At 41.4% G+C, this 18895-nt stretch overlaps 1 protein-coding gene across 5 annotated transcripts in view; it reads right to left on the bottom strand.

The window, feature by feature from the left end:
- The window catches only part of Nha1 (Na[+]/H[+] hydrogen antiporter 1), a 91210-nt gene that overhangs the window by 4229 nt on the left and 68086 nt on the right, over positions 1-18895 (bottom strand). For all 5 annotated transcript variants that reach the window (XM_069118803.1, XM_069118804.1, XM_069118801.1 and 2 more), the window contains one exon: positions 7218-7382. In XM_069118803.1, the coding sequence (XP_068974904.1) occupies positions 7218-7382 (165 nt within the window). The remainder of the gene's footprint in view (positions 1-7217; positions 7383-18895) is intronic.

The raw sequence follows: 18895 nt of genomic DNA, 5'->3' as shown, positions 1-18895 counted from the left end.
AACCTTCCTCCTGTAAACTACCTTGGAAACCAACAAACCCATCCGCAATTTCATCTGCTCGACGACAGATACGCCGCAAACGCACGACGTTTCTCTCCCTTTTACCTTAAACGGAAACAAACTTTGTTACTGCCAACTGCCAGCTGCCGCTGAGTTTAAGCTAACGGAAGGGCAAAGGGTTAGAGTACGACGCCCGACGTTCCTTCTTGTCGCCAGCTTCCGGTTGGTCATTCCGTAAGTTTGGTCGCGATATTTTTCCCACGCGGACAGGTGATTTGTCTGTTAGCGATCCGTGTCTTTGTTTCCGATCTCTTTTAGAGATCGACGCGTTGACTCGTTGGACGGAAAAAGAGGAACCACCGATCGAGGAAAGAGAAATATTTTCTAGGAGTTGGCAGCGCTTCCTGTCTTCCTTTTAGCGTCGTCGTTGGGCAAAAATTCGACTCAACTGGAAAAACTCGTCGCTTCGATAATCCTATTAGGTCTTTGCGATAGAAATGGCCGAATCGTTGTTTGATCGTCGAGCGCGTGTTTCAGATAACTTTTCTAGTCAAAGCATTTTCTGGTTTAGTGCAACGCGTCGAACGTTAGTGGAACGTCGGTTGAATCGTTACGAGCCGCAGCTTGGGACAGCGCGTTTTATGGAATAAGTTTACGGCGTATTGGGATGGAGATACGCGCGGACGTACTCGACGCTAGATTAGCAAGCCGTAGAACATGTTCGCAGAAACACTAAGAGAGATAGTGGCGTAGACGATCGTCGATGCGAAATCGAGGAGTTGCTAGGAAGTTGGAAAATAGCACGTACGAATCCGATGGGAAGTCGGGGAGCTGTTAGGAGGTTGAGAGAAACGAACGAACGAACCTGATGCGAAATCGGAGCGTTAGGCTTCGAAGTAATTCGAGTCGAATTTATATGAGAACGGAAATACGTATATCGTAACGGAAATCGAGTGTACGTATACGATATTACGTAGGCGTGTACGTTCGGTTTCACGCGCTGTCGTTGCGAGGACCAACGTATCTTACCGTTGTAGGAGCAGACTGATCTTCCTCCGATCTAATCCCCGATCCAACTAACGTCCGTACAGAGAACAAACGAAGAGATAACGATACGAAAAATTAAATCTCTATAAAGCTGTTTCTCTGTATAAAAACGAATTCGTCTTGCAAGAATGGAGAATTAAACGAAATTTCGGTTAAACATCGGCGTTAGATCGAGCGCTAGAAGCAGTGGAAAGTTTCAAAGAATTAGAACGTTAGCGATATTCGCAGCGAAAGGAGCGCGTCGTTCTTTGTTCCGTCGCAGACGAATCAAATTTTCGCTGGCAGCCTTTCTGCCGAAAGCCTCTCACGTTGACAAAACTTCGAAATGCAGTTTTCCCTCTTGCGTTTTAGCATAGACACCGCGAAGACAACGTTCCGTCCTCTCCAAACGTCGTTTAACGTAACTCGGATTTTCTCGTCGCTTTTCATCGAGAGACTCGAAACCGTTCAGGACCGTTTGTCCTTTCATTAGGATTTAAGTCTTGTAGTCGCGATCAACGCGAGGAAATATTATTAAAATGCGGACGTCGGAATCTTTTTAGTCGAGTTAGTCAAAGTCAGAAGTAACTTAACGAAACGAGAATTTTAGATTGGTCCAGGTTTTTATTCGAATCGGATCGTTTATTTGCAAAGTTACGAATTAGTTGATAACTGCATATATTAATATTCATCTTATTCGAATCGCTATAATTATAGAATATTTTATATTACCATATTTTCAGCCTGATAGTGCTCGATGCTTATTCGTGATCATGTTACAAGATTTGCCAACGAAAGACCATGAATTTATTTCGCGTTTTCAAAAATATTTCATTAGTACTAAAAATTCAATTATTTTGTCATAGAGAGAGAGAGAGAGAGAGAGAATTATTTTCATCAGATACTCGATTCTGTACATGTGGTCTGAAGCTTCGTTCAATTTTTTCGAAAATCGGGTGGAAAAAAACTGTCAAGTACAGTTTTTGTTACTTCACCGCTCGTCTATCTAATTCAGACAGAATCACTGGGACGTCTTTAACGATCGCGAAATGTCCATGGAATATCGCTGGGATTACCGGAACGTCGTAAAAGCATCACGTCGCTCATAATACCGAGATTGTGCGGAATTAAATTAAATAAATCAATATGCGGCTGTGTTACCGTTAGGTAATCTAGATTGCAGGTAAACAGCGACGGTAAATATGGAGACTGGTGGTGCGACGTGCGAATTCCACGTGCCGTTTGCGAATGTGCATCGACATATTTCCATATTATTTGGATATGGAACGGGAGGAGTACAGGAGGAGTACAGGAGGAGTACGGGAGGAGTACGGGAGGAATCGGTTACGCGTAATGGTAAAACGGATCACGAAACTATAACTATAGTATAGTATCGATTCAACGAGGATCGCGCATCCGCGAGTTGGAAACTTGGATGGATTTCAATTTCCACTCGTACCATTGTAAAATTCGTGTGACTGGAATAAAACAGAAGCGATGTTTGGCGATAAAGGCGACGGTCGCAGTTAACGGCTGACGATTTTCGTGAAAACGTTGTAAACAAACGAGAGAATGGACGAGGTGAATCGCGGTAAATATAAAAGAGGTAAATTTGCTTTATTTTACGAAAGAATAGACGCGGTTGTAGATGGAAAGGCGAAAGCGACGCTAGATGTGGAACCACGCGAGAACACCGATGGATTCGGCATCGAATCTTACAAGATAGACGAACGGGTCGTCGTCGTCCCAGAGGAAACGTGACAGTCCGCAGCAAGAAATCGTGGTATATTCGTCAAGTTGAAATCGCATTTCGGGCTGATGAATTTCGCGATCGGAGGATCAACGTTGACAGAACGGAGACGTAATCTGCGCATAAAGCGAAATCGTATTTCGATATTGACCGTGGGACCGCGATACAGGCTACGTGCCGAGCCTCCGAGTCGAAGGATTTACGAGCAAAGTGTGAAAAATATTAACAGGTTCGCCGTTACGGAATCGCCGGTCGACTGAAACGGATTTTTCCTTCGAGTTATGGGACGTGGCGATAAGCGACAGCGTACTTTTATCACCGTCCCACCGTGGTGCTGAACTGTTGGTGCTATCGAAAATAAAACGATCCGTGTAACGATAAAACTAAGTAAAAAGTAGAATTATCGTTAGCGCGTTATTGTCTGACGTTAAGAATAATTGTTTCAGTGCCGTCGAGGGAATAAAGGCGTGCAGTTCTACGACCGTGTCGATTGCTACACGCATCGGAAATATTTTCTTATTGATCGTTGCGGTTGTTTGAATTTTCTGCCGAATGATCTTGCCTGAACGACGATAGACATGGAAGATCGCACCGGTTAGCAGCGGTGTCCGCTAACGACGAATTCCAACTTGGATTTTCAAGATTCGCCATGGCCGATCCCCCATACAGCGGACGGTATACTACATATTTAAGAAATAGTTTGAGAGTTTCCGCTTTGAATCGAGAGCATAAAGACGCGATATATTTAGCCGCGATGGCTACACTTTAGTTTCGAGCAAACTACGTTTCATCGCGTTTGCCAGTTGCGAATTGTAATACTCGCTGGTAAGTAAACCATTTCGAACGTATGTATTTCTTTATCTATATCTGTTATTTTATGAATCAATTGTCATAGATTCTCCGTTTCCTACGCGTAAAACCGTTGTCACGTTTTCTCGTTTGGCTTATTCGAAATCAAGCCGAGTCCGGCAAAATCGTTCGACCCGCGGTTCTTACTGTTTTCTTCGCCTTGTTAAGAATCGGCCGACAAGCAAAGGTAAGTTGGACTCTGCTGAAATTTCTAGAATTTTTGAAGAAACGTATCGTTCGCACTCCTTAATTTATACTGCCATTTTGTTTAAGGCCGTATAAAGCCACGTTATTTAGACTCTTGGCTCGTTTGCCTTTTCGATTGCATTTTCCTCAAGTATACGTAATAACAACCGTCAAGTACTCACCTACATACTTACCGTACAGATGTATTCCCTTTCGTTACTTTTACTCTAGTCGACTAGGTCTTTCTCTCGGCTATCCGAATTATAATAAAAATTAACATTTAAACTTAAAGTTCTTTCGCCAGAGTCAGAGTCTTCTCGCATACGTATAACGATTTCCCTGGGCTTTGTCAATACCTTCTTTATTTTATTAATTGTCAAATATCTCATTCAGATAGCTAGTAACGAATTAAGAAATCGTAAAAATTTACAGTCATTTACCGATGTCTCGATTCCGAAATTGTGGCGGTGAACACGCGTAAATCGATACATAAAAATTTTGCACGAAAGGATGGATCCGTCTAAAGGATGGATGCGAGCATCGAGAATCATAATTTTGAAATAATGTAAAACATGGATGTCGTCGTTTTGTCTACTAATTATCCACGTTCCATTACACGTATTTAGCCGAACCGGCGATCTCGAAAAGCTTTTGCTCCATCCGCAGTTATTAACACGGTATTGTTCCCATGTTAGTCAGTTTCCATGCTTTAACCATTTCCACGCAATTTAACGATCGAACGAAAGCTTTCTACTCTACAGGTTGGCAATTGTGTTGAAATCATTTTGCCCCGGATAAATAAAATAATAATAATAATTGTTTATGTGATTAACGATCTCTTCCCCGAAGATATCATCGATTTGAGCAAATTTGGGCAAAATGTACGTAAATGTAATATATGATTGCAGAATATTCGTAACGTGCGTAAACACTTAGTAATTACGTTTAAAAATTTGCGAAGACAGGAATGAAAATTGTTCCTAAAATTGTTTAGAAATAATCGTCAGTCGTTTCCACGTGATACGAAAAAACGTATGGCGATCGATTTAAAATTCTAACGTCTTATCATTGCGCGAAGATGATGGATCGCGGATAGTGGCGAAAATGGCGAAAAGGTAACTTTGAAAGAATAACTTAAATGTATAAGAAATTGACTATGACGTTATTCAACGCCTCGACCTTTAGATCGATACGGTGAAGCCTATCGTGGATGATCGTCTTAAAATCGGAATATGACTGTTACAAGGAGAACATTTATGATTCCGAAGACATATTTTCGGATTCGAATCTGGTTGACGGCGGTGAAAAATCGTGTATTACGATATTCGATATATTCGAAGGACGGTTTTTATTCCAGCTGGCATCGGCGTACCGGAAAACGATCGATTCTCCGCATCGCATCGGGTCGATCGATCGTTATTGGCATCGTCGATTTTTAGTCGCGCTAATCGTTCGAAATAAACGACGAGGACAGCATCGGTCATAATTTGCGCTGGCAATATCTGGCTGGCCACAGTCGCGTCACGAAGAATACGTGCCAGCTGGTGAGCGCGACATACCGATGGCTACGTGTCCAGCAAGCCCGACGTTCGAAACGAACGTCGCGCCGTCGGCTTGAATATTTCACGAACGCCAGGGATTATCGCGACCGCCTCGTGAACGCCGACTTCTCCACTTTCCAATCGTTTTGCGATTTTACGACGGTTTTTCGTTTCTTTTCGTAGCGTTCCGAAGTCTGTTTTTAGGTCTAGCCGGTTGCTTGGCCTTTGCTAAGAGTGAAATGGTTGCTTTCAATTTTCATAAGTTTGCATTGGATCGGTAAAAAACGTTTCTTCTATTTCAAGGCCGCAGGCATTTTCGGGAGAAAATATAACGTTACGATAAAGCGATAATTGAAGTTTAGCGGAATTTAAAGATACATTTTTCACCAAAGTTCTTTCATCCTAACGAATTTTTCCCGTCGATAAAGAAAAACAAATAATCGAGTAGATTGGAAGGTCTCGACTCTTTTTAAACGTATCTTTTTAATCGTATATCGTACGATATAGCAACCAATATTTTTCCGTAAGATTTACGATACGATATCGAAACATGTTCTTCAAGATATTTTACGTATCTGCTAAAATAAATATCGTTCTCTTTGTCTGGAATCTGTCTGGAACAAATTAGCTTAGAGTCTAGTTATAAAACGAAAAGTTTGACGAGTTTGCAAGAGCATTGGGATCCGCCGTCACGAAAGAATGTATCTTTCCTAATTTCTAACAGAAATTGAACTACCCCTTTCGCGGTAAAGTCTCGACGTTAGCATTTTTACTTTCGGCGATTTAGAACGATCCAATAATTGTTTTATAGAATCTATTTTCTCGAATGTGGTAAAATTCGATCGAATAGAAAATAACAAGAAAAAAGAAAAGAATAGATATTGTTAGAAAAAAGGACGAAACGTAGTAGTAATGAAAAAGTGGGTAGTTTAGTTTTAATTATCGCAATTATTGCGTCGAAGGTAATTGATTTAACGATGGCTATATCGGTCTATCGATGCTTCGTTTTCATTTAAAGGAGCAGAGGGACATCTATAATATTTAATGAAGCGATTGGTGATAGTCGAGTTTACTATTGTAGTTTCGTTACGATTCGATTAAATTGAAAGCAAATAGCACGCGCAAACTGAAATTGTTTTATTTATGAAGACTTCGGGTATATATGTATTTCGGAACTGAAACTAGTTCATCCGATATACATCCATGCGAGAACATACTTTTGTATTTTTGTAGGTTTGTCGGAAAATTGATAAAGCCAATAAACATATTTTGTGAACGTATCAAGCTATAAAATAGGACTTGGATTCGAATACTGATTTCGATATAACAGTCACGCGTGAAACATTGATTTTCTAAAATCGAAAGTTAATGTATGGAATAAAAACCATATTTAAAATAAAATAGTCTGTTCTTATGGTAAGAGAGTATTCTACGCTAAAAATAAATTGGGAATCTGATAGAACGGGGAACACTGTATCGTATCGTATCGTATCGTACACGTATTGTATCGAGACGTGAAAAAAATTCGCACGAAAGAAAGATTTGGGATAAGTTTTACGCGTCACTTCCACCAGCATCTATAGCGTATAAATCTATACTTGCGTTTAAACTTAGCAAGAGCGTGTTTTAAATCGTAATAAATGTGTAATTATTTTCATAAATTTTTCCAAATTGTAGATAAAATAATTAAAATTCATGAGTAAACAAAGGGGCACAAAATAAGAAGATAGAACACACATGTGTAAAAACAAAATTTCGTTGCCTTTCTCTAAATATGCAAAATGTACTAAGAAATTTTGATCGACACGTTTTAGAACATCGTGCGTATTTAAACAAAAATGTATTAAATATGTAAATGTACTTACGTCGTCAACTTCCCAGCCTTGCGTCTGCCAAAAGTAACAACTGACGAAGGCCGCTGCGACTACCGCTAAAGGTCCAGCACCTCCAAGCTCGATCGCCTCGCTTCCGAATACTGCCAGTAACCCACCTCCTAACAGCATCAGTACTCTCATAGGCACCATGAAAGGCTGAAACATCCCGAACGAGCAGATCGATTAGGACCTTCGATCAGGCCTTCGAAGATAGTCGTTTTCACGTTGTCTAACTTAATGAGAATTCATTTCTAAAGTTTCCGTACTGCCGATGCGTCAAATCGCGAATATCCGTTTTTTCAACTTGGTACTGTGAGAAAAACAAAAGAATTTTCGGTTTTTGAATGGTCGATAACCGAACGATAACCGAAAAAAAAAAAAAAAAAAAAATCGTCCAAGATGCGTCGCGTTTGATAGGTCGATAGCCAATTCGATGCTCGCAATCGCACGTTCGAGTATCCGCCGAACGATGACGAACGAAGCCTTCGTTACAACGAGTACTAGAAAATGCCTGGGCAAAATCTAGAGAGTGTCTACTATCGAAAGGTGTTCGATAGTCTTCCCGAGAAGAAGAGGAGAGGTTTGAGCGGCCGTCGGTTACCGTATTTGGAGAAAATGGATAAATTTTGGACAATGCGAGATCAAGGTTTGGCAAGGAACAAAGGGAAACGAGAAAGAAAGACTGTAGAACAGTTTTTTTTTTTTTTTTGTCAAACTAAAAAGTAATTTTTATGTATTACGCATACATTTGCAAAATGAAATTACAATTTTATTTTAGCTACTAGAAACTAGCAGCTTATTTGCGTGGATTAACGTTGTGGATTAAAGGTGCGAGGTAAGGTGCGATACATAGATGCTAAAAAAATCTACGGAAAGTATTGGAATAATCCCAGCCGTATATACCGTATACTCTATGTTGTAAGTACCTTTTACTCGACTGATAGATTTTTGCCTGATTTATATTATTCCTTTTGTTGGGGAATTACTCTGCTGCAGTAAGATTATTCACAGATTCATAGGCACGTACGGAACGAAACGGCCTTTGTTTCGGAAACTTCTAAGAAATTTATCATGTAAATTTTCATCGAATAAACGAACTTTCGAGTTAATTACTTGTACGTAACTAACTCGTACGGAATGTATAAAATTAGTTTTACTGGAACCAAAACCCGGATTAATCTCGTCTACCAAACAGATCGAGTCGCGATTCCGTTCGTGTCGACAATTAGATTATTCACCTTGACCTCCTCGAAAGTGCTCCACTCTGTTTCTTACCCACGCTTTTTTTCTCCGCTCGATTCTTTCGAGCTACACTCCCGCTTCATCTCCGGGCAATTTCGTCGGCGACGGTAAATCCGTCCGCTTTTAACGAGCGAGTCGTTAAGGGTAAGCCACAGTTTGCGAAGCTTCACGGAATAAGACGCTAACCCCCCGCCTCCCGTCGTCGCCACCTTTATTCGTTTTGTTCGTTCTTTTCTTTTTTTTTTCACGAACCGTCGAGCGGATCGAAGATCCACTTTCGTTTGGAATTTAATTCAATAACGCCGCGGATTTGTCTCCCTACTGTTCCCGTCGTTGTAAACTTTCACCAAGGTCGTTTCTTTTTCCACGTAGAGAGCGAAATTAAGTTTACTCGTGCTGAATTTTCGTCCGAGTTTCGAACGACGAATATTATTTTTGTCGCGCGTTAAGGGCGGTGTACATGCGAAAGAGGGCGAGGCGAAATGTTTGTTGGAAATTCCATTATGTCACTTTTAATTTACCTTGTGGAAGCTAGACGTTCTAAAGCTACCGTCGAAAAAAAATGAAATCTCGTTACTCTCGATAGTTGATATCGAGATATCGATATTCTGATATCGATATTATCGATATATCGTTGAAAAGTATATATTCCGTTTGCGACCGTTGTAAGTCCGAAGAAAGTCTCAGGTATTTGTTTGTATGTTGTCCTTTGAAACATCGATTATTCATGGAGATATAGAGAGAAATATTAGACATAGAGTAGATGCGCGATGATACGTAATTTTGAAAAGAGTATCGGAGCAGAGAGTGATAAACCGCGCGACGATAAAGCCTACTTATGCCTCTGCGTAGCATCGTTTTTTTTTTTTTATTTCTACCGAAGGAACGTTACTGGTGAAGTTTGATCGTTGAAGCTTTGCACACCCTATACGGATATACATGTATATGAACGTACACAGATATATACGGTTTTAAAATATCTATTTATACAGATATTTTTGATTTTTTCATTTAACAAACCCGAACGATTCATGCTACGTATCGTTGTCTTACCGACTTTTTACATGGCTGTAAAATATTGCTAGATTCGCTTTTGTCGGTTCCAATTATTTTCAATTACACGCTGTACGACGCGAATGACGGTATTCTACGATATTTCAAATACGACGTAGTGCTCGACGCTTAATAAGTATTTAGTAAAATCTCTCTCTTTAAATCGTTCAAGTTGATATCGTATTATAATTTATTATAATTTCACTTGTGCCCGTTAAAGTTAAAGTTTATCCTAGTGGCTTTTTCCAATTATATCAAATTATATTAAGCTTAAAAATCTTGAATCGTAAAATCGTAATCGTTCTTGGTCTGAAATAAATTCGCAGAAATTGCACGAAACTCGCTTCCCATTTCGAGCGCTGAAATTGAAGAATATGTAGGGAACGAGGCGAACTTTTAAACGGTCGAAAGCAATCTGAAAATTTTAGAAGTACCCAGCATCCACGGGGAAGCTCGGTGTATCTGGTATTCGATGGAACCAAGAGTCCTACTACCGTTGCCACCGTGCGAATGAGTTTCGCGATACGATGCGACGTCGTCTTCGTTCTTTTTTCCTCTCTCTTTTTGTTCCTTTTCCTTCCGTTTTCCCCATTCGCGATCGATCTCCGACAAGAAACGTAGTCAAAAGGATTCGATTCCAATATCTACCGACTATCGTCACGATTTTTCTCGCTGCTATTTTCTATGCATACGATTCTTCTCTCTGTCTCTGTTTTTTTATTTTTGTTGAACCAACCTCGTTTCGCGAGTACCGAGAGAATTTATTGGTTCTCCGAGAGAGCGATTAAAGATCGATATTTATATCGACGCGACGTATAAGGTTATTTTTCTAGAGAAATACGGGACGAGGATTTCGTACTCATTCGATACTCGACGCTATTGTGGCAAAATATTCTAATTCTTGCGTGTTTCGGTAAGGTTTCGGTAAGGTTTCGGTAAGGTTTCGGTGCTATGTAAGTAAACGAAACGGGAATCGTTTCTTCGGAACGATATTTCGTTTACGTACTGACGCGTTCCTATAGACGCCGAACCGATAGAAAAGCGAACCAACGTCGTGAGAAACCGAGAACAGATAGGAACGCCGGACAAAGAGAAGAATGGAGAAATCCTTTAAAACGCGAATGTATCCTCGAACAAATGTAACGAACGTCTTTGAAAATACGTTTAAGTACGGTTAAAGCTTGTTGCACGGTTAAACGCTAAATCGAACAATTATTCGACAGAGTGGAATTACAGTTTTTATCGATATGGTAAAACCTTGATTATCCGAACCAAAACACGACACGGCTATTGGACAGAGATTCGGACGAGAAGGCGAAAAACTTTTTTCGCCAACGCCAACAACGGCGCGTGACGCCGTTATATCGGAATAATATCGGAAAACGCGACAGGGATGTCGGGTTTTCGAAATTGTCGGATCTTGCGATATTCTCCAGCCTCGAAATACTACCAATTTCAAGTTCTTGCACGCCTCTGCCGTTCGAATAATCGAATAATCGAATAATCGTCTTTGTATACAACAAGGTTGCTCATTGTGAAATACGTATGGAGTATATCATATACAATCTTCGCTCGTACTTTTCCGATTCTTTCGAACGGAAATAGTACCGTCATTGTTTTAAAACGTTTCTCTGAAATCTAAGCAACGAGTCTTAGCCGCTGCAGGTATCTGCCAGGATACCTTATCCGTTGGGAGGTGACACCCGGAAAGTACCGTTGTTCTTGGGAATTTTCAAGCGTTACGTTTTCCGTTTGCGCACGATAAACGTTTCATCTTCTTCTACCACGAAATTTTCCATTTTCCATAGTATATAGGCAGCCGAAAAACGAACGGACAGAACTTGCGGCAATTCCTCGAGTTGCTCTCAGTGCCTCGTATAGCATAAGCAGTCGTAAACTAAACGGTTTAGGCGATACGTGAAACAGTGAAAAGAAAAGAAAAAAAAAAAAAAAGAAGAAAAAAGAAAAAGAAAAGAGAAAGAGGAGGAAACACGCAGCGGGAAAGGTAGCGGTGGCCTTTGACAAACGGATTGCGAGGGACCACAGTCCTTGTTGCACGCAAGAGCGCTTACCTTGGAATCTCGGGACAACAAAGCTATCCAAAGAAATTTCGAACATATACATGTAAATCCAACTCTTTGATCCGATTATTATTCGATCGTCATTCGCGACTATCGAGAACGCGTCCTTACGAAGTTCTGCTTTTCTCTTGCAACGTTTCCCATCGTCTACCGTCAGTCCCTTTCACGATTTGCCATCGGAGACCCGTTTTTTCCAGTCTAGAATTGGTCAAGTACGCGATTCAAAGCGAATTGCAGGAAGAAAGAGGTTGATCGCGCGGGTGGCGGAAGAGCACGGGAGGCGATGCAGGTGGCGATGCGGCAAGCAAGCGTTGGCCGGCTTTCCGACCGAATCCGTACACAAACGTTTAATTCGCGCGAATCGATAAAACGCCGTTGGCAGCGTCGCTAGCTAACCCTCCGGCTTCGATTCAATTTCGAACCTTTGGCAATCGATATCTCGCGGACAGCGGCGCGTACGCGTCACGCGTGCAAATTGAATATCGTTCCGGAGCCCGATCCTCCGCCGGATACCTTGTTGCGTATGATCGTATTCGTGGACGGGGAAAGGTTCGTTGCACGCGTTTGTTCGCACCTGTCGCGTCTAACCCGACTTCTCGTCGCAGAAATGATTCGTCACGCGACCAACGTTCCCGTATCGAGGGAGATTTCTCTCGCCTTGATTATCTTTCTTTCCGGGGGAAGAATAGGATTTAAAGGTAGCTTTTAATCCTTAACTACGCAATGGTCAATACGGTTACGGTATGATTTCGCGCCTCTTGCGCACTCGGCTGTTTTCTTCTTTTTGTGCCCACCTCCTATTCATACCATGCAGATGATTAGTCGCTACACATCGAATAACCATTTATTCGACGGATGTCTGAGTCGTTGTATTTTTGTTTAACGTCTGCGTAAAATTCGATATTTGGTACGTGGATCGTTTCGTGCGCAAGCGTTGATAATTCTTCTTTCGGCCGATCGAAATGGTTCCAGTAGCAAGTAGTAAATATCATGGAACGAGTGTCATAGATGGATCGAACGGTCTTCCTCCGATCTGAACGCGATACGATTCGTTTGGAAGACCCAAACGAATAAAACGTTAAATACGATTTCCTCTGGAACATCAACGAGATATTCTCCAAGTCGGTGTTCGAAGATGCTTTTTGCGTCGCGTTGGCGCGTTTCGATATGAAATGCTACTTGGGGCACACAGAGTCAATGTAACACCGATTCTAGAAAACAGTTGAGATTCGATATTTAGACCAAATAGATATTTAAGACTAAACGGCACGTCAAATTTAGACGTAGCAGCGATTAATTTTGCCGATGGATCCTAATTCGTAGAATGTAGGATGTAATTGTCTCGTGAACTTTAGAAGCTACCCACTAAACCAACGCTTTTCTCTATCTCTAGCCGATTAGTTACTATCCGTAATTAGCGATTAACTGGTATAATCTGAAAACGACCAGAAGTAGAAATAAACGTTGGATACGAGCAGACGATAAAATTGTTCCGTTAGTTGGATAATAAATGAAAAGGGGAGACGTTTTATTCACCACTGAAACGTAAATCACGGCGCACTGGTTGCAGGGGCAAATATAATTACTTATCCCGGTGAACGTTTGGCCGAACCTCGGAGTCATTCGACCGTGGAATACGTAGAAATTTAATCAAGTATCAAAGTTTGCTTTAGGTTTAGGCACGTTCTACCGGATCGCCGTGACCGAGGACTTTGCGGCGAGTAGCCTCTTAGGGATCTAAACTATATTCTCCGCGCGTATTAAGTACGAATCGCGTAACTGTCCGCCTACGTAAACTGCATCCCATTCTTGCGAGTAGCAACGATGCGATTCAAATTGAGATTTGAAAAACGGAGCAGAAATTGCTTCCGCTCTAATGGCGACACTGTACGTTCATGGACATTCCAGATGGCATAATATGTACGCAACTGTACGATAGGTAAGTTGTTCTCGTCGTACAAACAGATTGATTCGTCTAGCTAGCAGGACAGGAATACTGGAATCTGGAACGATTAATTATATCGTACGTAACGGTACGCATCCTTAACGAAGTGATGTTTAACGTTCGAAGGACGACTGTTCGTAAAAATCGATCGTGTAATACGAGAACTCGCCATGTCACGTGTATATGTGTGAGCAGTTTTCGATCGACACAACAAGAAGACGTACAATATTTTTCTTAATTATTGCTTTTTTTCCTTCCATTTTTGTTAATCGTATCGTTACTTTATCGTAGATATATATAATTGCAACGCTACACACCATTTAAAATGGGATAATTTAACCATTTAAAAAGGATAATTGTAAACCCTGGAAAATATATAGGTTCGGTAGATAGTTTGTCTATTATAAACATATAGCAAGGAAAGAAATTAAAACTATCTCACGATTGTAAGAACCTTGTACAATGAAAATCAATGGAAGGAACAGAGAAGAGAAGAGAAGAGAAGAGAACGAAACATAGATAAACGAACCTGTTTTCCAATTATTCGAGCAAAAGAAAGGATTTATCCAGCCACCTTTGTCTAGCGACAACTAGCGGATCCTTCGTCAACATCGAGAGACGAACTTTTGCCAAGTCCTACTTAAAATTGGGTCTTCGATCGTTTACTTTTACTCGGTTCGTAATTTTAGTTGGGATGGCGATTAAAAGTTCCAGAGGGTAGATATCTTCTTAAACTCGTGGCAAATTTTTCGATCGGTTCGTGCGACTGACAAAGTTTCTTCGAACATGCGATTAAACGTAACTCGGTTTCCTGATTATTATATAATGATAAAAACAAACAGTTGGAAAACAGGTATTTGCGGATAATAGGAGCTATCGCGCTACTGCGTTCGCGCAGTACGTATTTTGTATTATTTCATGCTCGATAGAGAGAATTCGACTGGTAGGTCTGCGGACAGTGATATTCGCATTCGTTTTCCCCGTCGTTGAACGAGTCGTGTTCCAAGAAGGAAAAAAGTGCGCGAAAAATCTGCGAAGATAGGGGAGAAAGCCAGTGGCGGGGTAACGATCGAAAGCAGGCTTACAGATCTAACGGTAGTTGGGACGCGGCCGTTTAGCCTGCTGGAGACAATCGGTCGTGTTGGAAGAGGGATCCAGTCGGTTAAATAGACGTAAAGCAACGTGACTCACGTGCAAAGACGAGATACGATCGACGTGATTGCGCGATACGATCACGAAAGAAATAGCCAGAAACAGAAAGGAATGTGCTTTTTCTACGAGCTTGTTTTCCACGTACTTTTCTACGTGCTTTCTACGAGCGGATTCAGCTTCGCTCGTGGTTAAGGCCGGATGAAAGCTAAGCGAGAGCATCGCGAATCGGACATTGTGGAAACATTGTTTTGTTCGCGAAGAGCAAGCGATCGATCGGTGTCCTCGCGAGGCACGATCTTTTGCCAAGGGGACTGAAATTTCGACGAGCAACGTTTCGACGAACAATTTCTGTTTTTATTCGATTATATCGATCGTATCGATCATATCGATACATTGGTACATTGGTGCGTGGCAATTAACGTTAGTTGGTAACAATAGCAATAAACGGCAGCTCTTTAAGTGGTGCGTTAATAATAGCCGATTATATACGGCTATTATATCCGTGAGGATATCCGGCCGGATATCGATCCAACGTCTAACCCAACCAACCTATGATCCGTTGATTTATCTATTTTTCATTTATATATGAAAGACGATCGGTATCGGTATAAGTTTAAGTAGTAACTAGGGCTTGAGTGTGGACTATATAAAAATGCGGTCATCTGTATGCCAGAACCAAGTGCAGCCGTAACATAAATTTAATTGGAGCTTTTGCGAATATCTCGGAAACGAAGGCCGAACGGGGCGGTTACGTGTATGGGAAAAACATATTTCAAGGTCGTAATATAACTGCCTACTTAAAATTTTCAAGTTGGCAAGACGCGTATAATTCATCTATCCGACATATTCGATAAATAGAGATGGATAGTGAATTTTGAATTTGTCGAACGAAAAAGTTTGTCCTACTTCGGCTGAAAGCAACGAACAACCAGTTTCTATCCGCGAGGGTTGATCGAAATAATTGCTGCGTCTGTCGCGCTAAAATTTCATTCGTCTCGCCGTCGTATCGGTCTTTTAATTTCTTCTCAGGGTGTCGTCGGAGCTGGAATTCGCTACGACAGATTCCAATCCCGTAGCCTCGTATCAAATCTCGTCGGTGACAGATGGCGGTGACGCGGGTTTTCATAAACTTTGTCGCCAATCGCGTTATCGACGTCAAATTCAACGGCGGATGTTACTTTAAAATACAGTCACGATATTTTGCCTGATAAATATCCTCGTCACCGTGTCGATTTTCGTTAAAGCTACGCGTTTCTCGTCGGGCAACCATCTTAAGCGACGTCTTTCACTTGCTTCCTTCGATCTTGACGCGTTCCCGATTTCGACGATGTCTAAGTATGCCGCAGAAATTAGCAATCTCGACAACTTTTTCCTACATACGTGTAGGAGATGTGTAGGAGATACGTAGGAGATGCCAAGCCAAAGTACCGATTCATTATTTTCCCGCTATCGATAAACGCCAGCCACGTCTAATCCCTGAAACCGGAAGTTATATAAGCAGTTCTAGCCTTCGTCGTCGGGGAAGTTTCGATTACAAGAGCAACAAATTCTGCCCCAATCCGATGTCCAACGATATCCAACGATATCCAACGATTTCCAACGAAACATCGGGCGATCGTTCATCTAGGGACTAGATCAAACGAAACGACTATACTGTCGACTTGCTGTCGGAGAAATCACTGATCCCGCCAATACACCTTTCGCTTTTTAACTTACGTCTTTACCGATCCAGGCACGCTCGTGACAAATCATTTTTCAACATCCTGTGCAATCCTTTTTCAAGTCGATAGTTCCTCCAATTAATTTTTTTCATTACTTTTCATTACCTGTCGCTTTCGCGGTTTTCTTTCTTTCTTTCTTTCTTTCCTTCTTTCTATCTACGATACATACGTATTATCCGTACACGCGTATGTATATAGACGAAAGCCAAACCTCTAAACAACCTATCGAATCGTTATTTACCGCTACGACGATGAATAAAATTCAACGCGGTAGCAAACAGAGTCGTTTTCGAGTATCGGAGAATTGTATGCTCGGAGAATTGTTGCTCGAGAGTTCTTACGAGCGTCGCGCGTTGCATTCCTTCAAGATCGTGCAACGTTTCCGTACTTGTCCACTGTTACGCTGTTCCGCTGTTGCGCGATAGACCGGCGATTCGCGTCAATGTCGTTTCCGCGAGATCCTGCCCCTCGACACCTTCGTACGCGCCACCGAAAGACATTCTTGCCACGCGGCGAGACGGCGAGCTCGTCCTCTTCCAACCCCTTGGACGTACGATCCATTTCACGCTGCAGCGAGCATACCCGTCGACTAGAGTTTTCTTACGATTGCTCGGGTTTGCGGGATTAAAAGAATTTCAGTTTATTGTAATTTTATGGCGAATGCAAGCGCGTTCCTTTCTTCCTGTTACGCTGTTCGTTACTGCTATTCTAGGATTTAATTTTAGTGAATTTTATGCAGTAGCTGTCTGTTCTTGGAAGTAGCTGTTTGACATATATCTTATAAAATGACGACGTTAGAAGATTTTTATATTTATATATCTTAAATTTTGATTTGTTAATTTAAGCGAAATGCCTTGAAGGGGAAGTCTGTACGAGTACACCGCACTCGTATCTGATATATCGGTAGCTCCAACCGTGTCCATAGGCAATTCTATCGACATCGATAACGATAACGATGTCCACTATTCCCTGTGCAGAAACGTACTCGAACAGGGGGACACCAGAGACGATCGTGTGCGATTCTGCCGATCGACCTATTGGTCTATTCTCTTGGCTTTGTCTCGAAACACCGTTTTGGAAATCGCATTTCTTACCAGACTATTTGCCCTGCCTTGCCGAGATGAAATTTATAGCAGCACTCGATCTGTTCGAATCTTCGTCCGTATTTATCGTTTGTCGCGAATTCTCGTATCGCGTGTTTCGACCCTCGTGAGAATTACGATACACGCGTCCACTATTTTGTCATTATAAATTTACGTTCTGTACGATCGAGCCAATTTTATCTCGTTGCGCTTTGATTTCGTTAAAACGGTTTTCGCTACGGAACTTTTATCGTACCAGACAAGGGGATCGGCAGTTTGCTATTTTTCAACATCACCGTCGAACGAATTGTTTGATCGTATTTAATTTGGAATACCAATAGTAGTTGGAGAGAAAGTCGATTTATTTGTAATTCTTAATATGCCTAACGTTCGACTATCTCCTCCATGGCCTTGAAATACGTTGTCAAGGTCGTCATTCCTATCAACTTTTTTCCACGTACGTTTCCATTTCATCGATTCCAGCAACTTGGTGGTCAGCGTCGTGTCTGAACGATTATTTATCGAAACGCTTTTCCTTTCTGTTTGGTTGGATTAAATATCGTAGAGTATCGACGTTCATCGAACGTTCATCGAACGTTCGTCGAATATTGGTAACAACGGGCTCTAATTATGTTCAAGCTGACCCTGTCAGCTGTTTGCAACAACGTAACCAAGTCAAATGTCATGAATTTACGACATAGTAATTGGCAGTGTTTAATTAGTGGCAATTTCAAATATGTCTGACAGCAGTTTTGAATTAAAGCGTGTCTATTTGCGATTAACGAGCGTAATTAATTATTATCGACAAATTCGTTCGCTACGAATCGCTACCGTAATCGAACACGTTTCTTTCTGTCATTGCATTTACGCTGTATACCGTTTCTTTCTCTAATAGCTGAAAGGAAGATGTTTCTCTATCTTTGTCTCTAGTCGATTAAATAAACGGAGTACAGCGCGAATATGCGTTTAAAACGTTATCAAAAGTACAAATACGTGAAACTGTTTCGACTTGTAAAAATAGAAACAAGCAATTATTACCCAGTTATTATCCGTTTCAAAGGATCCAGCAGTCTGTGAATTTTAACCGATATTCCATGCTCTGAATTATAGTCTGTGAACTCGTACCGTTACAGAGGCAAGAGAAGAACAAAACGTAATCCGTTAGCCGTGTTAGTTAACGGAAACGAAACGATACGTAAGAAAATTAGCGGCCCTTGGATAAAGACGATCCGAGTGCCAAATTACTTGGTCTTGCGTACTTGATAGTTTAATTATAAACGTAATTACGAAAATAGATACGCAAGAGATAAAGCGATAAGCCGATTTTTCAGATTTAAGCCGTATCGTCTCGCGGAGGCTGAGACGAATAAGCAGATTTGATGTACGATCGCAA

The sequence above is a fragment of the Bombus flavifrons genome, chromosome 8 (genome assembly GCF_040668555.2).
Source record: "Bombus flavifrons isolate JBK064 chromosome 8, iyBomFlav1_principal, whole genome shotgun sequence".
Classification (NCBI taxonomy): Eukaryota; Metazoa; Arthropoda; class Insecta; order Hymenoptera; family Apidae; genus Bombus; species Bombus flavifrons.
Note: the sequence above shows the minus strand (reverse complement) of the source record. Positions and strands in the feature narration are given on the sequence as shown.